The 22381-nt window shown below is 39.2% G+C and overlaps 4 protein-coding genes and 1 long non-coding RNA gene across 8 annotated transcripts in view; 1 reads left to right on the plus strand and 4 right to left on the minus strand.

Annotated features, from left to right (window-relative positions):
• Positions 1 to 380: 380 nt before the first annotated feature.
• ARABIDILLO-1 lies at positions 381 to 9661 on the minus strand. The gene is made up of 12 exons (XM_023671203.2): positions 7385 to 9661; positions 7026 to 7184; positions 6850 to 6930; positions 6534 to 6665; positions 4315 to 4442; positions 3732 to 3819; positions 2563 to 2657; positions 2230 to 2293; positions 1948 to 2123; positions 1618 to 1839; positions 1138 to 1222; positions 381 to 1028 (listed from the first exon to the last, which is right to left on the minus strand). The coding sequence occupies exons 1-12, from the start codon at positions 8732 to 8734 to the stop codon at positions 852 to 854; spliced, it is 2757 nt and encodes a 918-aa protein (XP_023526971.2). The 5' UTR covers positions 8735 to 9661; the 3' UTR covers positions 381 to 851.
• A 589-nt stretch (positions 9662 to 10250) lies between these two features.
• Positions 10251 to 15356, minus strand: LOC111791796 (FKBP-like peptidyl-prolyl cis-trans isomerase family protein). Its single transcript, XM_023673277.2, has 7 exons — positions 15127 to 15356; positions 14348 to 14444; positions 14028 to 14242; positions 13778 to 13887; positions 13031 to 13139; positions 12811 to 12887; positions 10251 to 10738 (listed from the first exon to the last, which is right to left on the minus strand). Exons 1-7 carry the CDS (start codon positions 15176 to 15178, stop codon positions 10619 to 10621), a joined length of 780 nt encoding a protein of 259 aa, XP_023529045.1. The 5' UTR covers positions 15179 to 15356; the 3' UTR covers positions 10251 to 10618.
• Positions 15357 to 15851: 495 nt separating this feature from the next.
• Positions 15852 to 18262, minus strand: LOC111791091 (homeobox-leucine zipper protein HAT3). Its single transcript, XM_023672293.2, has 4 exons — positions 17806 to 18262; positions 17237 to 17550; positions 16919 to 16998; positions 15852 to 16585 (listed from the first exon to the last, which is right to left on the minus strand). The coding sequence occupies exons 1-4, from the start codon at positions 17960 to 17962 to the stop codon at positions 16288 to 16290; spliced, it is 849 nt and encodes a 282-aa protein (XP_023528061.2). The 5' UTR covers positions 17963 to 18262; the 3' UTR covers positions 15852 to 16287.
• A 1394-nt stretch (positions 18263 to 19656) lies between these two features.
• LOC111789954 (uncharacterized) overlaps positions 19657 to 22381 on the minus strand; it is a 3747-nt gene continuing 1022 nt past the window's right edge. For 3 of the 4 annotated variants that reach the window (XR_015420475.1, XR_015420476.1, XR_002814428.2), the window contains exons 2-3: positions 21865 to 22229; positions 19657 to 20325 (exon numbers count right to left, since the gene is read on the minus strand). This is a non-coding gene — a long non-coding RNA (uncharacterized LOC111789954). Of the gene's footprint in view, positions 20326 to 21864; positions 22230 to 22334 lie in introns of all 4 variants that reach the window. The other variant, XR_002814427.2, reaches the window with a different exon arrangement.
• Positions 19998 to 21150, plus strand: LOC111789953 (uncharacterized). The gene is made up of 2 exons (XM_023670694.2): positions 19998 to 20255; positions 20769 to 21150. The coding sequence occupies exons 1-2, from the start codon at positions 19998 to 20000 to the stop codon at positions 20841 to 20843; spliced, it is 333 nt and encodes a 110-aa protein (XP_023526462.1). The 3' UTR covers positions 20844 to 21150.

A 22381-nucleotide genomic window follows, 5' to 3' on the forward strand; every position in this document is an offset into this window, starting at 1 on the left:
CCATCCCGGACCCTCAACATAATTCATTCCGTTCTGACAATATTGCCCTTATTTGTCACACCACCACAAAATTCGATTCTCGGTATACATATATATCTTTTTCCATTTCAAGGAGGAATTGAAGGCTATCTGTAAAGGAGCTCATCAGTATCATAATCTCAACTATTTTTTAGGATAGGTGTAGTGAATGGACAACAGTTAGATTCATGTTTTATCTTAATCAAAATCTTAAAAAACATGTTTTTTTCAAGTAACGTGGTATATATTTGATTTCAACCCCAGATTTTCCATCTCAGTTCATTCAAATTGTCACCATTTATCAAAAAAAGAAACCGGATAAACATTAAATTAAATGAAGTTTGATAGCTAAGCATCCTTAATTCATCTTCAACCAGTCCAACTGCAAAAATGAGAGCTAAACATCGTACAATCTTTAGCATATTTAGAACTTCTATCATTACCGGGAAAATGCCATCAGGATCAATATTAACAACCAAAACAAAATGGCTAACCCGAAAGAAGGGAGAAAAAAGGGTTTGAAGGATATGTGCTTCTTATCGACTCAGTATATATGAATTCTCATAGAATGCAGACTGAGTACAGGAAAAAAAACGCTTCGAAAACGACCTTTTGATGCCTCTGATAAAGGTATTAGACCAGGAAGTAACGATGAAGCTGAGAAGTTCAACCATATTGTTTGTGTACTACTTTGGCATCAGAAACTCGGTATATGATTAATGAGGGCATTTACAAGAACGTCTGGATCGGGCATGCCATGCAGCTCCATTTAAGCTCTATAGTTGAGTCGAGCACGAACTCACCATCTGTTGCAGATTTATATTGAATTTGTCTTAAAGGGAAGATTCAATGTTGTGGTGCTCTAGATTTCTAAGAACAATTCTAGAGAAGATTTTGGCTTGTAATGGGGCAGTTGCTGCAGCTGCTGCAGCACGCAGGGCTCTTGATGCTCCTGCATTCTGCATGAGGCTTGCATGGTGTAAGGCGTGCCGACCACCTGGGATAGTAAACTGCATATGGAAGAATACATGTATTCAAGAAAATTTGTGCCAGAACTCAAGGATGGCTTATAAAATCAGGAAAAGAAAAAATACTATAAACTCGATCCCGTGCCCTTACCTGTAGAAGAGCAAATGCTGCACATGCTTTTAGCGTAGGCGATGGATTTCGAAGCATTGCAACAAATCTTCCAATTTCAGCTCCACTAACAATTATGAAAAATTAAGACATTAGCAAACAAGAGTAAGATGAATAAACTTAAAAGACAAAATGTCCTTGCCCCACAACTAACATCCCTTCCTGACTATAGCATTCTGACATAAAAGCAAACAGCCAAAGGGATAGCCTTTTACAACACAAAGTACATAGAATATTTTGTAAAGAAATTTAGAGGAAAATTTTAACCGATTTACTAAAGAAATAAAGCATAACGAGAATAGATATCCATCATATGCTCAAGAGATAGCAGGCAATGCATATTTTGTTCTCAACAACAAGGTTCTGCTGAAGGCATAAAAACGTAAGCACACTAAATTAAATGGGCATGAGAATACAAGCGCCGAACAGTCAAGTATATTTCTCCAAGAGGTTTGAGTGAACCTGCATCGCAGGTGGCCTGCTTCTTGAATGCGAGCTCGTTCTGTTACTTGTACCAATGCTGCAGGCGCTGAGGATGCAGCAGCAGAGGCAAATGCTTGTGGATCTGAAAATGTCTGGACAAATGCTTCAATGTTTTTCAATGCCATCCTTCTAGCCCCATCTAAGCTCACACTCTTGGAAATGCCTTCGGATGAGCTTCCTAGCAAGGCACATTCATCCATTCTGCAAAAGGTTGAACACTCTTTGTCATGGAAGCAATGAAAGTTTTCTTTTAGATTAAAAAAAATGAAGGCAGCATGTCCGTGGGTCTAGTAAAGTCATTCCACGAACCTCCCATCAAACATGTAAGCCAATGCCAAAGCAGCCATGAAGCGTGCCATTTTAGATACTGATGCATAACAAAGATGAACTAGGGCTGGAACACCCCCTTCCTCCACTATACGAAGGGCATTACCAGGGTTAAAGGCAAGATTCCAAAGAGCTCCAGCAGCAGTCTCGTGAACATCCTGAAAATTAAAATAAATAATGCAAAATAGTTTAGTGTATAAATGGTAAATATGCAGTTCAGTTGAATATTCACACATATTTCACAAGCAAATTTGAAATGCTTACTTCGGCATCTGAACGTGCCAAGGCAATTAGAGGTGCAACGCCCCCTTGCTGACCAATAGCAATGCTAAAAACCCCCAAAAGGTAAAAAGTTAGAGTTAAACCGGATATTCACGTGGAAAAAAAATATTCAATCATCTGTGAAAGTAATGTCAAAGGAGAAAAGGCAAGCAACTGAATGGCAGGGATAGTACTACTTTAAATCAAAACCTTTAACATCATTCATCCCTACAGTTATTTTTTAAAATATAAGAATCTTTCTTGCAGTAAGATTAACAATCCTTGTTGACTTTCTATACACTAGGTGATACCATTTCCGAACCTCAAATTTTATACCTGTTAGCTTCAGAAACTGACAATCCCCACAGAGCACCAGCAGCCCTTTCCTGGAGACCCGGGGATGCATTTGAACAAGATTGTGCTAGAGCAACCTAAAATTAAAAATAAATAAATAGATATGTACATGCAAATGATGAGTGAGCTTATAATCATATAATATATTTCAATCAGGTATATAATTTTAATTTTATTTTTTTTGTAATGGTTCACATTCAATAGAAAAAATAGTAGTTAGGGGTATAGACATGCAACTTTTGACGTAAGACAATTGGAAAAGCCTGAAGAAACTTTAGAGAAATTTTATGTGGGAGGGGTGGAGGGAGGAAGGGGTGGGTCTCATATGGTCAGGTGGGCAGAGGGGTTTCGAAACCTGTGGATTTTGAAGGTTTAGGTATAGGAAATTTGAGATCCTGCAACCACAACCGTTTGGTAGTTTATTTATGAACTCGATGCTCTTCAGTGTAAGGTAATTGTGAGTAAATTTGGTTCGTCCTTTTTCTAAAACGGACCCTGAATTGGGTTCGTGGCACTCCCAGGTCTCCTTTGAAAGAGAGTCCAAGAGAGTTCCTCTTCATGTCTCAATTCATTCATTATCAAACGGGAAGGGGAGGGATATGCTTTTCTGAGAGGCAAGGTGGTTGGGAGATAGATAGTCCCCTTTGTTCAACTTTTCCTAGTTGGGGTGGATCTCAAAGGCAAAGCAAAGACTTAGTGGCCAAATGAGGTGACAGCTCTGTCGTGGAGAATTTGGTTTAAAAGAGACAATAGGACATGCAAAGAAGACGAGAGTAGCTTCGAGTCATTTGGGAGAGTGTTAGAATTCTTGCTTCATATCTCCAATTAGAGTGCAACAGAGTACCAACTCCAGTCATTCTTCTTCGTGTGAAGTTTACTAAAAACTAAGTGCTCTATCATCTAATCAAAGCCTACTCCACATGAAGAATGGGTTTTTTACGATCTCATGCAGACAAAAGATTAACCGTGTGAGATATCCAGTCAACCTCTAACAATATGACGGTGATTCAACGGAATGTGGATAGGGTCACATTAATCTATAACTTCGCAACATTAATTCTTTTCTTTCATCATTGATTCAAACGTTGTACAAAAGTCCGATCAGCTTTTACGTCAATGAGTAATTTAAATTAAGGGGTTACGGATCTTACCAATGCCTCAACACCACCTGCAGCTGCAATTGCTTCTCGATTTCTGTCATCAAATGATAAATTCCATAGGGCACCAGCAGCCTCTTGCCTGTCCCATGAGACAAAAATAATATGTTGGATTAATACCTAATTATGTACATAATCCATGTTTTAATAGTTTCTCGCATGGAGTATCCATACAGTTGTGAGAAGATACAGAAGTCCACCCAATAAACAGTCCAATTCTGTTGCAATGTTAAAAGGTCTTTGTCCTAATTCGTTAAAATGAAATCTCTACAATTTAAGAGAACTTTCCAACAAATATAAGACTGAAACTCTAACGCTAGTCTTTACTCTTGGCAACATCAATACTTTTGACTTACCAGACAACCTGGATTTATTCCCTTAGTGCATGTAATATTCATGGTGAAAACCAGTAGGACTTATTCTTTACATGTATGAAGCTACGCTATAGTCGATTCCAACATTTTGGTTTCTGATGGCATAAAGACTATATGAAGAAGAGTTTGAACAGGATAGGATGATATTCCACACATAAATAGTAACACCCACAAAAAAAATTATTAAATCATTGCAAAACTACCTGACACCTTCATGAGGAGAATGTGTAAGTTGAACAAGTGCTTCAAGTGCACCTGCCTCTTGCCCAACAGCAGAGTTGTTTGTGTTGCTATCTCCATGGGCAGCTAAATTAGCCAATGCCCGAGCAGCCTGCACAATTTCAAATTGTACAAATTTTCACTTCAAAATTGTGAAAATTTTGATTTTTTTTTTTTTCTTATGATCAATGCATTCCTGTCGGCTGAAAAGAGTTATATGACAAATAAAAGTATCAACAGATATACGAGCTAAATGAATATTATAATAATCTTTAAATTACTATTATTAATATTTTGTGGTATGGGTAAAGAGCTCCCAAGGATATGAACAAGATCCTCTACTGGAGTTAAGGACATTGCATCCATCTGGCCCCACGAAAAAGAATGAATGTTGGTGGCAACAAAGAAAAGAACAAACGTCTCTGAATATGGTCCAGCACATTAGCGTTTGCAGGTAAAACCAATCACACAAAGAATTTGACTTTTTTTTTTGGGGGGGGGGGGGGGGGGGGGGGCGAGCTCTCTTTGTTTGAATCATGATATCACCTTGAACGTTTACACAAACTACCCATATGTACGAACATCCTTTTGCTCATAATTGGCTTGGTCTTAAGATCATAATCGCTATTAATAACATGTACATGCATTTTAACTTTTTTGCAAGACAAGTTGGCTCATCTTTACTGTAGCTCAAGTGCCTGCAAGATAACCTTGCCTCTACACAAGTCTGAGGTGCTTTCAATATTTTGTAGCGATATTCTAACGGTCTGACCAAGATCCGAAAGTACCCCAAGATGAGTATAACAATTGCAGCTATTCCAACCTCCACCAGTAATTACCCCAAGATGAGTATAACCATTAAACTAGGACAAGACTAGTTTATAACACTTGTAGTGTGCCCACAAACATTTTGGAGAACCTTGAGAGTTGGAAAGGTGAATGGAGAAGGAGCTCTTCAATTGTCTCCCTACAACCTTGAGAGTTGGAAAAGCATAAGCAAAACGCCTCCAAGAAAAAAACTCCAAACAGCACCTGCAAAATCACATCTCCAGAGAATCTTCTCGAGATTTTTGTCGCCCTCTTGGAAAAAATACAACAAAGTGCTCCGATCAAAATAGATCGTCTGACCAAGATTCGATCCAAGGTGTTGACACTTCCGTGCATAACCTATCGGATGAAGAACTTAACCTTCTTGGTAATCTTCACCTTCCACAAAGAGGAGAAAATAGAACCACTCGACAGCTTCAAATTGACCAAACACGGGAAGAAAGAATGATAGGAGAAGCCATTGGACAGACAAGGACTCCAAAGGAGAACATCCCCCCAACCAAGGGTTACACCAGATTGATATATTATTTCCTAAAGGTCTTTCATTCAATTCCATACCAATGATCAATTCGTTGAAACACCTCATATTCGAGGCCGTCATGGCTAGAACTTTCCTTCATCTTGAAACTATAATGGCCCAAGCTCACCACTAGCAGATATCTGCTAGCAGTGACCTTGGATTGTTACAAATGGTATAAAGCTAGACACCGGGCAATGTGCCAGCGAGGAGGCGGAGCCCCGAAGGGGGGTGGATTGTGAGATCCCACATCGTTGGGGAGGAGAATGAATTCTTTATAAGGGTGTGGAAACCTCTCCCTAGCAAACCCGTTTTAAAAACCTTGAGGGGAAGTCCAAAGAGGACAATATCTGCTAGCAATGGGCTTAGGTTATTACTTAGTCCCTATTAAACCAAATCATTTGCCCACATCCTCCAACTCCCACCAAAAAAAAATGTTTCCAAGGTAAGACTGTCAAATCATAAACATCATAGCCAAAAAACCTTTCTCCATCTGCCAAACAAAATTGAATTGAGATGGAAAAGGCAATGGGAACCACCTCGTCAAAATCCAATGGAACCAGCTGACCTTCAAAGGGAAGACATTGATGAAATACCCTAAAAGCGAATTAATTACTAGAATTCGCACAATGTGCAAGAAAGAATGCGATCTTCCATCTCTTATTTCACGCATCCTGGCTTGCATTCTAGAGGGGTGAAAATTGCTAGAATCTTTTTTTATATATGAAATAAAAGAACCAAAATCAAAGCAACTTCAATCAAGATGAAATGTGATCCTCAATCACATCTGAATGATCAAAATATAAATTTATAGTATGCAAATTCTTTTTAGAAAAAAAAAAAATCCTGGGTGGTCACCTGTTCTTGCACTCCTTCAAACTTGCAGTTTCGAGCAAGCATCACCAAAGCATGCACACCACCTGCTAATGCAACTTCAGTACTACACCTATCATCAGCTGCCAAATTTGCTAGTGCACCAGCTGCACGTTCCTGAATACGCATGTCAAGCAAAATTAAAATCTATGGTTTATGAGGAACTTTAATTACCACTGGAAAAGGTGTAATGCTTAAGATGATAAGGGAATAAAGATAACATAAGACAGAAATAGACTATTCAGATACTCGCAGATACCAAAAACAAATAACGAAACAAAACTGAAATGGAGAAACTTACAAGAACTCCATCACCACCAGAAGACCATTTAAATATCAAATCAACTAAAGCTCTTACTCCACCAGCCTCAGCAATCGCACCCTATTTTTATTTTACAAAATCCATTATCAAAACTGGAAGTTAACAGTCTCTAATTCTGCTACTACTGAGAAAAATACAATGTGTAAACATCAGACCTTGTGTTCCTCGCCAACAGAAAGATTCCACAATCCTCCAGCAGCCTCTTCTGCAACTAGTCTATTCATGGATCGTGCAAGACCTGCAAGAATATCAATTCCACCTTCTTCGGCTACTGCCTTTGCAACATTAGCATTCACGGACAAGTTCGCTATGGCCTACACAAGAAAAGGAAAAGCATGTTAAGTTGTTTCGGCTCAAACCCATCAACTACAATTAATAGTAGCATTGAAATGTTCATGAGAAATGGGTACAAATGGAATACTACATGTCTCAATCATCATCATCATAATCAAATCAACCAACAAAACTTTTGTAAAGTGTTTATTTTCCAGTTATATATCCATATGAAGTTTACCTTTGCCGCCTCAGACTGAAGCCCTTCCCTCCAAGACTTTGCCAAGTTTAGAAGGAGACATATTCCACCACGCCGCATAACTTCTTCTGCCCTTCCAGAGTCGATACTAGCATTTTCATCATCAATGACGACAAAGGTTGCAAGACCTGTTGCTGCCCTTTCTTGAACATCCTCTTGTGAACTCTGCATCAAACTAAGTAACAATGCTGCACCTTGATCGAGCCAAAAATTATCCAGACCATGCTGATTGCTCTCAGCAATACGCAGAAGATTATGAGATAATATCCACTCGAGCCACGTCATTATCTCATCCAAACTCTTATTTTTATTCTTCAACATCCTCCAACCTAACAACATGTTTTCCCCTTGTGTGGTAGTATCGACAAATAAAGAAGCAATTTCCTTCACAACATCTGTGAAAAGGGCAAGCAACAATTTTCCTTTATATTTGCTGGCAGTGACGCCAGCATCTTCTTCCAGAACTGAACAACTGAAGGCACACAAGATTCGTAAGCTCTGAGATGATGACATTAATCTTGATACAGTAACAGGACTGATGTCAGTTCGCGAGACATCTAAACAAACCAAGCTAGGCAGCTTATGCCACTGATGTGAAACGGCACCCCACTTCATATTTGAGGTCCCAGCAACTGAGAGAAAACGAACAGATGCTATGTTTCCAAGGGCCATCTCATCTACATTCAGACAATCAATGAAACCAATATCAAGCAAATTAGGGCAATGCTTTGATAGAGCATTGAGAGCCTCTGCATTGACATCCCTAATTCCAGAAAGCCTAAGCCTTTTCAACTTAGGACAACAAATAGCTATTGCTTTTATAGCATCGCTACTGATCCTTTCACAGAAATCTGGCCCAAGCTGGAGGCTTTCAAGTGCCTCGTGCCGAGCTGCAATAGCAGAAAGTGTAGCATCAGTAATTTTTCTACAGTAATCACCACTTATTTCACGCAAATTCTTTGCAAGAAGAAGAATTATTGCATCAGCAGACTCTGCCCCACGAAACCTGAGCTTGTGAAGATTCTTGCATCTGGAAGCAAGGGAAGCAGCCATTGCAGCATCAATTTTGTGTGCTCGAAGATCAAATGAAGTCCACAAGCATGAAGATAAACCAAGAACTCTCCATGTTCTACATGTTGATGACAAGTTTGCCCGGTCACGATAATTCAGACAAGAGAAAAGTTGAAGGACTGTATCATCAGGCAAACTAGTCCAATCTACAGTCTGTTTATTGTCCAAATCAGCAATCTCACTTTCAATTTCAGGGTAGCTTGGCAAAATCAGCTTCTCCTTCCCCTTTCTTGTCACCTTCCTCCGCACCCTCCGATTCATGTTCCAGCCAAATCCAGAAAACCAGATACCGGTACCCCGAACCTCAAGGAAATTCCGAACAACACAAACGAAACACAGGAATGCACCAAACCATACTCTTTAAACCCAAATCCCGGACTCCTTAAGGCGCTGAATGGAGGATATAAACCGACGGGAACTCTGTTCAATTACTTCAAAACCCTAGTCCTCCAAAGAAGGAAGCTACGATTGCGTCAGAATTGATTGTAAACTCTTACGTGAACCAAAAAAAGGCAAGTTCGTGGGCAATGGGATGGGGAAAAAGAAGAAAGAACAAATTAATCCGGCTTATGGATTGATTATAGGAATGAAAATCGTGGCTCCGTAAAAGCTGATAGTTGTTGGTATCTGGGTGCGCCGGTAAACCCTGAAATCTTCAAGCTTTTAGAAGAAATCAGGACACATTGAATATGATTGATTGAAAAACGTCGGAATTGAGCAGAAGAGATGAAAAGGGAGCGTAGATTGCAAAGAAAGGAAGGGAGAGAGAGGGAGGACAGAGCTAAGAAAGGGTTGGAGAGAATTGAGGCAATGTTTTGACAGAGTGGAAGCTCAAACCCTCAAAGCATGTGTCGTCCACCTCTCTCCCCTATTTTACTTTGTACTGTTGTGCGCCAAATAACCACAGGCATATGCATACAGAGAGAGAGAGAGAGAGAGAGAGAGAGAGAGAGAGAGAGAGAGAGAGAGAGAGAACAAAGAGATTGGGAAGGGGAAGGTGGGAATGGTGGGAGAAGAATTACAGCACAGAGATGAGAAAGAGGGCGAGACAAAAATGGTGTGAATGAAGAAGAATGTGATCAACTACGCAGCTAATCTGGGAAGGAGAAGGGAGCATCATGAGTTTGATGCTGTCCATTGTATTGTATTGTATTTCTACCACATGGGTTTCCAGAGTTTGTCTATGGGCAGGCCACCCCCACAGCTTGCCCTTATGGATTCAATTTTAGGTTACACCAAATCTTCTCTCTTTCATACTACCATCCTAATATTAATTTTTGGAAACAATGTAGATTAATATGATATCCCTAAAACCGTGCTGCCTATTAACGTTACTTGTTATTAGAATTAATTAGTTACAATATATGAATGAAGTTAGAACTTCTAAAAAATCTAATTAAATCAACTTGGTTTGCTCTTCTCAGTTTGTTTATTCAATTCACTCCATCTTCACCATCCATGTTTGAAAGATTTTTTTTATCCATCTTCACCGAACTTGAATCTTAAGTATTGTCATACACCAAGCGCATAGATGACAATTTAATTGGCAAAATTGAATACATTATAAAACTTTTATCCATCTCACCTCATCTTTAGCTTTTGACGATGTCCTGTAATTTACTAATATTACAAATGAATTTGCAGTTAATTATATAAACATTTCTCAAATGAAACTAACTCTTATTTACCATGCATTGATCAGTGATCAACTCTCGTCATTTATAATCGAGTTATGAAGACAATAGTAAACTCTTTTGTCAGTTCAACAATTGTAGAATGGGATAGAAACCAATAATTTTTAAGATAATAATTTAAATAAGCTGTGTTTTATACACGTGAAGAGGGGTTCAATTACTTGCAATGGTTGATAAGCAAAGTCAAAGCCATGATGTTGTGCTCCAAGGCCGGCTCAGGAGATCTATCCTACTCATAGGGAGAAAGTGAAAAATAGAAAAAGTCCGTGCAACTTGGTGATCTGATCTTTAATCTAATGCAATCACGGTAAAAACATCTCATTTGCGTATTTTCTAAGAGGTTTCTCAGCAGAGAAGGCAATAAATTCAGCATATACATTGAGCGGTATGGAGTTCTTAGGGTGATTCGTCTCAAAGATCCATGTACCTCAAAAAAGACAATCTTCAACTCCTAGTTGCAAACAATATCAGAGTAAAAGGCTATTGTCCTCCTCTGACAATCCTTGACGTTTAACAGTTCCACATCAAAAACTTCAAACTGCTTCGAGCTGAAAAATGTGGAAGGCCCCACCTGAAGATAATAAAAAGTCGAATCAATTGAGATAAATCATCAGACATCACATCAGTCGCAGAAAAAAAAAATGGAGATCATCGAGGTAAGCAAACAAGTGAACATTAATGCGAGCATTCTGCCTTCTCGACTTAAATCATTAAGACATGGGTATCCATCCATCCATAAGTTTTTCAAGATATGGGAACTGTGAAGACAATTTTACTCCAAGACAAATCAATGAAGTCTATCCGCATCTCTGATTAGATAACAGAAATCCACAATTCCTCCTCTGTCTTACTTGCATTGAAGAAATGCACAAAATAAGTGGAGCAGAAAACTACCAGGATCCAATTCCTCCTCTGTCTTACTTGCATGGAAGCAATGCACAAAATAAGTGGAGCAGAAAACTATCAGAATCCAGTTTCAGAGGCTGGCAGATAAGAAAGGACAAAAAGGCGAGTTTATGGCTCTACGACAAGGCAATATTCTCTCGTATCATGCCCATTCTGAAGCAGTCTTTGAATTTAATCACAAGCTTCCTATTCATATTACTCGCAAGAAGAATGAGCGTTAACTTGTATATATTTCAGAAGAAATTTCCTTAGTTCCAAGAAGGATGTAGCCAAGGGAACTTGAGAGAGAACTATAAATGACTATGCAAAGGAGGTTATGTACTGAGGGAGGAATTCACTTAATTCAATGGAGTTCAGTAGTTCTTCATCTGATTGCTGGAGGCTTAGGTTGGTGAAAATTTTATGCAGAAATTTGTGGCTATTGCATCTAAATGGGTACAAAAAATTTTAAGAGTGAATGCGTTAAAGAACTTTACTGTTGCAAATACGAGGTTGCAGGTATGAGGTTCTTAAGGGAGCTTGGTTTATTGCCAAAAGAAGAGATCTTATGAAAAGAAGTCCTAGAAGATTCATCATCGAATATAACATCTTTGTGAACTTTCCTTTTCTCTGAAGGCAGGAAAGTGTGACAATATTTCTTCTTGGGAAGATGTGTGGATCTCTGAATAGCTCGATGTTTTTTTTCTCTAGTCTTCATTAGTTGGCCACTAACGTAGTTTTGTCAACCAAGAATAGCTGGAAGGCGAACAAAGGTGGTTCACATATGCAGGATAGAAGATTGTTCGTTTGATAGAGAGATAATTGAGCTAGCCAATTTCTCAAAAACGTGTTGGGGACTCCTCACCAAACAACAGTAAAGGTTCTTTGATCTAACAGTTGATGGTTCGGGCATCTTGTCATGCATGATTCAACTCAGCCGTCTAACTAGCAAATCAGTGTTCTGACCCAAAGCTGTCCCAAATTATTTACTATTTAGAAAGAAAGGCCCTTAACATTAGGTGGAGTCAACAGGACTGATTGGGTTCAGAAGGTCATTCTTTTATTTTGCCCTCGTCCATATTAGTGTGTCCATTGCAATTGTGAGAATGAAGATCTAGAGGGCCTGTTTTTCCAATGTCCCTACATGAAAAGATTTTCAAAATAAACTCCGAAAGGAATTTTACCTATTGCAGTGCTTCTCCAAGAGGCTTGGAAATTATTAAGAACATCTACTCTGTGGTCACTGGTTTAAATATAGAACCGAGGTTTTCTGGATTAGTAAGATTCATTCTATTAAAGCTGGTTTGAGGAAATTTTTGTAATAAGCCTTCTTGGGTTGATTTCCTATCACCTGTTGGACGTTTGCTTTTGTCCTCTTATTTTGTTCAACTTTTTGGCCAATGCTTGCTGGAGTTCCTTTATTACATTGCTCCTTTATCTTGAGTAGGCGACTACCTAACTTGCCCCAACCTAGTATATAATCTTCTCCAATAGCGCTTATCTATCGAGAACCAAGTTTTCTGCTAAGCAAGAAAACCTTTTTTAATTTGTTGTGTACTAATATAAGCCATCTCATGGTAAAATATAGAGCTTTGTCTAGCTGGAGATGAAATGAAGGGAACATTAGCAATGGGAGGTCAAATTATGGGTGGACTTTCCTTACATAACTAAAAATTGCAGCATATATAACAATCAGTTATAAGAAACTTAAGATGCTTATATAAAATTGAAGCAACAATCGAATGCTTGAGAACTCACAGGTGGTCCAAGTTCTGGTGGAATTATTATTCTCCTCTTTCCCCCTGGTCTCATGCCTCGAATTCCTTCCTCAAATCCTGCAATATTTCTCTTTCAGATGCTACGTGATTATTTTCAACCGTAAGTCAATCTCTTCTTGCTTTTACAAGATTGGTGACCGTTTTTTTTCACTCTTTTGTGTGTGTGTGTGTGTGTGGTGAAGGTGGGGTAGCTTAACTACCTGGGACCAACGCATTAGTGCCCACACGGATTCTGGCGGGAGAACCCTGTAAGTATGTGCTGTCAATTCGACGACCAGACTCATTGTAGCCAACATAGTGAAAAGTCACCTGAAAGGGCCTTCAGAGTCACAATGTACACCAGGAAATTCCACTAATGTCAAAACCATGCAACATAAAACTAAATATTAATCACTCATTACAAAATCGGCTGTTTGTTATAGGTAGGTGAATTATTTTTACCATCAACATTTGAATTGTTTAACAATTAGACAGGTGAAACCAAGAAGCATTTTTCATACAAATTTCCAGAGATCAATTGCTAATTAGTTTTACCATCTTCATTTTTCACCTCTCAAACTCAGCTTTGTCTTTCAGAGAGTCCTGAACTTAACTAACGGAACTAAAATTATCTTATGACATCAGAGATTGGGAATCATTTCCTGCTCTCTCTCTAATAAAAATGAACTCTTAATTCATACCGACATCATAAAACGTGACAAACGAACGGGCGAGCCAAGCAATATTCATCTGAATGCATGCTAAATTCTCTTCTAGCCCAGGATATCGTCTAAGGATAGAAACATGTGACAGACGCCAAAGTTAAGAGTTAATAAGAATGCTAATACTGGACTTCACAGTATAAAGGGCACTTTTAACTACACCGTATTGGTTCGCTAATCCTGAATGTAACACCACTAGACAATTGGAGAAAAGATATTGGAATTGTGAAGAAAAGAGAATAAAACCTGCTGACCATCCTTGGGGCAATCACCATTACCAACTTCGATATCCCAATATATGAGCCCAGAGTCGCGTTTTACATAGGTCTCCGGTGCTATTACCTTAACCTCAAAACCTGAGCCACACATTAGAAAACCTGTAATCTTTTATATACATTTGGCTTAATTCTACTCTCTTTTCTTTTCAGGTACATTTGGAAAGGCAATGCCTTGAAGATACCCTGATACAGCTAAGGAATAGAAGCATGATACGGACCTTCTCGGACAAAGCTTGGGAAGTCATCAGGTGCATTGTTTTCTCTTTGCCTCCTTTTGTTTTGTTCTAGTAAGCGTCTTTCATCATATGGATTCTTAAGCTTTGTCTTGGCAGAAGAATCCCGAGTTGGAAATAAACCTGTAGTTGATAAGAAAAATAGCAGAATCTTTCGCCTGGAATTCTCATTGGATGATGATACATAAGAATTCTCTCCACTGAGCATGCACGGAAAATTTTCTGGTCAGCACTTATCTGATTCAAAATACCTTCTTCACTGTGAAATACAGAACACAATCATCAACCAATATTCAAAGTCTAACCTGCTGTGATTGAAACTATGACATGAGCAGCAGCGCTGTACTTGCTTGATTTGAGTTATGAAAGCTCTTGATTTTGGACATGCTGAAAACGCCACGTCTGCCAGGGCGTCAACTGACTGATTAAACCAAAGGTACAGGTAGAGATGAAGCAATACAATATTCCCCAATTCAATGAGGCAAACAGTCAACTTGCTACTTTATCTTGTACAATCACCACTAGCCCAGAAACTTAATCTAATCAATTGTGGTACATATAATAAAATCAATATTTTAACACTCCCTTCATTTGTGAGTTTGGAAATTTATCCAACAAGTGAAAGTCAACATTAATTAGATAGTAAATTACAATTAGAAGTTCAAACACAAGAACTCTTATTAAATCACCGCAGAACTTAAGAGTTTAATCTGTTGGGTTAGCTTAAAAATATAATTAGGCAAATATATATATTCTGGTAAATGAATAGGTTAGAGCAGCTGAACTACGAAAAAATGAAGTTGCAGATGAGGAAATAATGAGGAGACGGGGAGGAGAGATGAGTAAAGGCGATAAATCGCAGTCCTCTTCTACAAGCGACTCTTAAGCGAAGCAAACAAGATGATAGGAAGCAAATTCGCATGAAAATTGATAATCTGAGTTGTATCCATCACAAGCAAACTCCATCAAGTAATAGCAAGGTTCATTGTGAATATATAAAAATAGAAAACACCCAGAATGCGAGTATAAATCTATGTACATCCCAGCGCAAGTAGAAGAAGATGGGGAGTGGAATGGGTCTTACAAGGTAGAGACTGGGCGGAGGTAAGAGAGGGCGTTGAGCAAGGAATAAGCATATCTTCTGCAAATACAGTGGCGGAAAACGCTATGGCATGGCCGTTTTCCTCTTATTCCGACGGCATTATCTTCAATCTTCTAACTAACATCATATGTTATCTCATCTCTTATGCCGCCCTTTTCCGAATTTCCCGAATTTCCCGAAATGCCATTTATCCCCCTATCCTCCTAAATCACCCATCTATGCCCCTTACACTATATATATATATATATTTTTTTTTTTAATACCTCAGTTATTTATTTATTTAGAAAATAGGCTTTTGAAAAATAAATATGTTCCTATTTTCTAAATAAATATGTTCCTATTTTCTAAATAAATATGTTCCTATTTTCTAAATAAATATGTTCAAAAGAAGCATATTTTTCTATTGAGACTTGCTTTTATTAAAGTTACCAATTAACTTTTAGTAAGATAAAGTATATATAACAACTTCTTTCTCACGGCTCAAATCAACTTTTTCCTCATCACTCTTATGGAGGTCGACCACTCTCCGTCGACGCTTTCAACTCTCTCTAATGTTGGTCATTTTATCGTCTCCACCGACGGTTGTGGTGACCTCCACCCCTTGTAACACCCCTTGTAACAAGATCAATCCGTATTGAAGAGAGCGTGAAGGGCGTTGTATAGTTTTTTAGAGTATATTGAGAGAAATAAAACATAAAATAAAAAAGTAAAAACAAACCAGAACCTGAGTAATTTTCATTGAAATTCATATAGCATGAGCTAGACCACATCGGAAGTAAAGTGGGGAGTTTCCCAAGCGCATGGAAGCCCCCATAATATATCTATCTATCTATCTGTTGCGTGGCCTATCCCGTGTATATATATATATATATGAATTCGTTGATTTGTTCATCCGAACCATCTTACTCAAACCCATCTTATGTTATGTTAATATATTCAAATCAATAACTTATGTCCCATCCAAATAAAACCCTTTTCATTTGTGGCAAAGAAAAGGTTCTCCATTCTGATTGTCCATTCCTATCTCACTCCCCTCCATTCATCTTAGGGAGAGGATTAGGCAGACCTAACCAAGCTATGAACTCACCAGCATCTCCAAAACAAAATTTCCCATCCATACACACAACAAAACACAATATGGGATCAACGTTCAATCGGCAACACCGCCGCCCATGGGTTGATGGGCATGGAGGGACGCTGTACACCAGCAGCCGCTGCTGGATGGCAGGTGGTGGAAGAAGATGAGGAAACTGCCACACGCTCACACTGAGGACACATGGTGAGGGTGGTAGGAGGATTCATGTGCATATAGAGCTGTGGAGAAAGCTTGAGCGCTCTCAACTCCTGCACCTCCTTCTGCAGCCTTCTGTTCTCCCCTGTTAGATTCTCGCAGCACCTCTTCAAGTACTCGCAATCCACTTCTGTCTGCTTCAGTTTCGTCCTGCCCACCCAATTTCCACACCAATTAATCCCACACTAAACTAAGTTCTGAAACCCAGCAGACTAAAATGTCCATACTAAAAAACAGAGGCAGAGCACCTATTAATTCAAGGCTCTTAAATCAAAACAAAACCTTCTCTTCACAATTTTGACCTTCCTACTAAAAAACAGAGGCAGAGCACCTATTAATTACGAAAGCAACGACTCCTCCGCCTTTTAACGAGGAGGCGGTTCTAGCAGAGCCCTGGATACTGAATGAATTGACTTCTAAGTTCTGAAACCCAGCAGACTAAAATGTCCATACTACCCCGAGTTCGTAGTGACATTTACTTACCTTGCCCTTCTGTTTTGAAACCACACCTCCACTTGTCTTGGTCTCAGATTCAGCTGCTTTGCAAGTGCCAGCTTTTGCTTCTGACATTTACAAAAATAAAATAATAAAGGAACCAATCAATTTAAAGGTAACGTAAATGTAACCGAGATTCTAGATAAACCCGTAATGTCAATAAAGTGCAATTACATCTTTTCTTACAACTCAACCGGATATTGACTAAAACACCCTCGTGAAACTCAATAGTTACCCATATTGCCACAACTCATTTACATGGAAGTAGAGAGAGGAATCGTACGAAATGACCAAATTACCACTTACTGGATTGAGAGTATTGTGCTCTTTGAAGGTCTCCTCAAGAACCATCGACTGTTCCTTTGATAGCCTCAGCTTCTTTCTCGAGGCGTCGCCGCCTCCGCCGTCTTCATCGTCGCTCCCTTGCGAGCACGAGGCTCTCGAGGCCTCAGCCTCAGCCTCCGCCTCCGCCTCGGCTTCTCTCTCGCTCCTCTTTCCACTGATGCTAGAAACGGTACTGTTCGGAGATGAAACGCCGTACTCTTCCTCGCCGTCCACGACAGTCGGCAGCCGATTCACGTCGATTCCCCTAAGAAACGACCTAGAATCGGCATTTCGATCTAACCGGAAAAAATAAGCCAAAAATACAGAACCGACGGTTCAGAAACTCAATCGAACGAATACTCATAAATTATCAAAATCATCAGTTCTCTAAGAAACGACGACGAAAATGGCGAAATCGGAGCAGAATCTTCGGATGAGATACAATCCTTCAAATCGTAACGGATCCAACACAAAAAACTCCGAAGAAACACAGTAGAGCAATAGATAAAATGCAAATGAAAAGATAAGAAGACAGGAAATCAATAAACTACCAGAAAATTGAAAGAGCTCTTTCCAAGAACCATTGCGGATGTGATTATGCATGGAGTTCGATGGCCTGTGAATGTGAGTCGGCTGAAAAGAAGGCCGAGTCGTAACTCCCAACCCTAAACTCAAAGTCAGCCGCAACTCGTCATCTCTCCCGCCCATTCTTTGTTCCTCCAAGAACCGAAGACTACACAAACAGAACGAAATAAGAGAGAGAGAGAGAGAGAGAGAGAGAGAGATGTGCAAGTAATTAATTAGTGTTTGGATTCCGGGAAAGCAGAGAGGAAAGAAAATGGTGGGAAAAATGGGGAGACGGTGCAGCAGGGAGATGTCATAGCTTTTGCTGGTGATTTGCAGCAGAGTAAAAGCATGGATGGGACTATATATATATATATCTATAGATACAGGCAGAGAGAGAATAAATAAATAAAATAAAATATATAAAAATAAAATAAGAGAGAGAGACACGAGGGGTGTAGATGTAATCATCGCTTATGTCAGAGAGGCTATTGGCTCAATCATGATAAAATGGCTTTTTTATTAACACCCCCCGCTCTCTCTCTCTCTCTCTCTCTCTCTCTCTCTCTCAAGAAACTAACCATGGTTACATCAATAGAGTTTTACCATGGTTAGCTCGCGAAGCAGTTCAGTTGAGTTTTTTTTTCCTTTCTAAAAGAAAAAAGAAAAAAGAAAAAGCGGCTTTCCCGCTGGTTGACCGAGTACACGTCCACGCGCAATAAATTATCAGATGATGATTATGCTACTCAAGATCACGTGGAGTGGGGCCCATCCCTTGACAGCTCCACATCACAAGGCAAATTGGCTATATCCAAAGGTATTTTCAGGCGTCGAAGGGCCCACATGATGGCGCCTAGAGAGCGTGGATTACACGTGCGCGTGGAGTTGGAGGCATTTTGAAAAAACTGATGGGAGAAGGAGGGGGGGGGGGGGGGGGGGTTACCCATAAAACGCTATCACATGCAAATGCTCCTTCCAATTTAAACCATATAATAAATAAAAGTGTGGAAACATGGGATTTGACTTCTGGACTCCAATTCCATTGTGAATTATTATTCCAATCCTCGATAAAACTATAATAAATACAATTTAATATCTACACATATTAATAATTAATATATGAATATATAAGTTAAGATTAATAAAATTTTGTTCATTTATGATTTAATAAAAATAAATAATAAAAAGAAATGGATGGGTTATTTCACTAATGTATGGACCCGTTTGAAGGGGAAAGCTTCCAGAATCTCGATGATAATGGAAGCCTACCCTTTCCAACCATCAGATCTGAGGAAATCGATTCCTGAGGGCCCACATTTATTTTTCTTTTTCCTCTCAAATATTTCTATAATTAAAATTAAATAAACTGAAACCAATAAATAAAAAGACGCCATCTATAGCTACAAATTTCTTCATCTCTATCACCTTTGTTTGTAAATAATATTCTTTTTTATTTAAGAAAAAACAACTTTTGTACATAAACCGATGATATTAATACAAGTCTAAATAATCTTATTAAACAACGTAAAAGATGGGAGGTGGTGGGCGCGTGAGGAGGAGGATGAAAGTGGGGGAAAAAGAGAGAGAGAGAGAGAGAGAGAGAGAGAGAAGTGGGGGTCACGTGGGAAACATGCAGGAGGTCACATGCAGGATGGGGGACAACACGTGGTCCCATCATTGCACTCGTGTGTGTTGCCTTGTCTCTCCTTCTTCAGACAGCCCACTTGTCCACAATCATTGGATACTCTTTCATTCTGCCCACGCGCCCACCCTTCACGCTCCCCTTCCGGGTTATTAATTTTAGAAAAACCTTGAATATGCAGATATTAGACACAAAATGAAATATGACTTAATTTTATTCACACTTTTTTGGGTTTAGGGTTGAGATTGTGAAGCATCTAATGCTTTTAACAATGTCACGCATAAAGAAAGAAAAAGGAAATAAAATATACCCAAAATTGCGTATCTCCAAGTTCAGCCTCAAATATTGGCTACCTGCCCTTTACATATTTATTTCTATTTTAAGACCCAAAATTATATATAATACTAATTTATAAATAATTAAGCCCACCCATTGTTCAAACCCACCATACAAACATTTCAGGCCCAGGTCCATTTACCACAGCCCAACCGCCGACACGGCTTCTAACTTCCCGACGGCGACGGCAACGGCAACAAAATGGGGAGGAGAGAGAAAAGCGAAACCGGACAAAAAGAGATGGAGGAGAACGGAGGAAGCGACGGTGTTAGCAACGCCCACTGGTGGTGGGCTTTGGCCGGCGCAACACAGCTTGGTTGGGGTATCGCCTCTTTTCGGCGAGGATTGATCGGCAATTCCAGCCTCATGCCCTTAAAGGCCTTCGCCGTTGCTTCGCTTTTCGTCGGCGGCGGCGCCTCGTGTGCCATCGCTTCCCTCAAGGCCTCTGGCATCCACAAGGTTCACTTCACTTCACTTCACTTCACTTCACTTCTTTCACACTGCATTTACCAGTCGCGTTTCTTCATTTCTGGAATTAGGTTACACGTTAATTCGGTACACTTATCAATCTGGTTATGTACTCGTATCGGCATTTGCAGAATTAACTGAGCAAACCAAATCTCATTTGTCAGTATACTGTGAATTTAGGTATTATTCAGGAGATATGCAAGTTAGCTTGGTTAATTTTTAATTGAACTATCAATTTCGTTGAATTGAATACTGAAATGGAACAAGGAATGAACCTAATATAGGAGGAGTTCCACTCATTGTTGTGAGTCTTAAGTTTTTTAGGATACTTTGTTCCTGATATTAGTCGTGTTGTTTACTTTGAGCATCTTTTTTCACCTGGCTTGATGTTAGAATTTAGTAAATTTTTTCTCAGGTTTTTGAGTATTGGATGGTTTATGCATAAATTTTGAATCCAGGGTTTGATTAGTAGTTTTTGGTTTTGGTTGGGGTGCATTGGAACAGGTGGAAGACGTGATGGAAGTAGGGGCTAGTATTAGGAGTGGATTGGGGATTCGTCCAAGGCCACAAGATGAATGAATCTTATTCTATTCTATTGGTAACCTGAGAACATCTTCTCCTTCACCTTCACCTTCTCCTTCACCTTCACTTTCAGGAATCCAAATTCATACCACAGACGACTGTGCACCTTCTTTGATGGTGAAACAGTCACGAGGGGTCCGATTCCTTAATTAAAGGACTCCTGAAATTATTTTGTGTGTACCACTGAAATGGCATTAAGGATTAAGAACCTGTTGGAATCACTTTTTTCTATCTCCATTACTTTACTTCACTGCTTACTTTTATATGTCCATGACCTTCCTTCGCTTACATTTCCTTTTTTTCCTTCTATTTTGGTAAAATCATCTTTTCTGAATCTGTCAATCTTGGTAAAATCCTCATGACTTCCAAGAATACAATAGATTTACTGTGCGTAATTGACCTCATAAGCCTACTGCTATAAGCATAATCCCATCAAAGTTAGTGCTCACTTCTCTAATAACTACACTACTTAGTACCCTTCTATTCTTTCGAGTAAAGCCTATCATCGGTGGCTTGGACAATATGCTTACTATTTTCAAGTAAAGCCTGTCACAACAGAGTTCCACAGAGTTGATAGAAGAGGTAACAGCCATGGGCATCATGAATGAAAGGTGTACACCATGTTTTATGAAAACTCATATACCTCTTGGGGTTCCAATTAAGAATTATGCAATCAAATCTGAATATGCCACCTCAACGCCCTCGTCTAATTCACAAAGTGAGGACTTAATTGGCTCCTGCACTCAAACATACACTGTTTTGAACCAAATAATTTTCACTTGAAAATATGACAGAATAGATTTCAAGAAACGATAGTTAGATACTGAGAGACCTGGGGAATGCCCTTTGAAGCAAAAATCTAAGCTCAAGACTTTTGTCCCACAAAGCCTAAAACCATAAAAGGAAAGGTTGTGTGAATCTTGAACACTAGGGAACTTCGCTAATTGTATTCCATTGCACATAAAACTGAACCTATTCAGTAGAGCATGAAATGGAAGCATAGAAAAATATGACATACCCTTTGATTCTTCACTGCTTGACCTTTAAGAAGATCTTCATCACATCCTCTTCCACTTCTTCATTCTCAGATTTGTTGTGTTCGGCGCTCAAGTACTCCTCTTCCCCAGCCTATCTATAATGCTCAATGAAACAAGCTATGAAGTTCAAGGAAATAAATTACTCTATACCAAAAAACATACTAACATACAGAAAGTTCCAAATCATCCATGTCTCCAAAATGGTCAGACCCACTATCAGCTGCTTGTGAGTTTCTCCCCCCTTTTTCGAAGCCGACCCCATCTTATGCGATGAAGTCCAGAGGACTTGTAGGACCAATGTATTAAGTTGTTAAACCTTGACAAACAAAGCCTTATAAATGGGAAGCTGAAAGAAGAGAACATATGAAGAATCGTCAGTACAAAGGGAAAGTAAAAGGTTACAGCAGCTGACGAGAACAGAATGGGAAGAAGGGTCATTCAACCGAAGCACCTGATATTCACACCCAACTTTCCTTTATGTAAACAGTCCTTAGACCA

This window comes from Cucurbita pepo, chromosome 3, assembly GCF_057944985.1.
Source record: "Cucurbita pepo subsp. pepo isolate OVF chromosome 3, ASM5794498v1, whole genome shotgun sequence".
Taxonomy (NCBI): domain Eukaryota; kingdom Viridiplantae; phylum Streptophyta; class Magnoliopsida; order Cucurbitales; family Cucurbitaceae; genus Cucurbita; species Cucurbita pepo.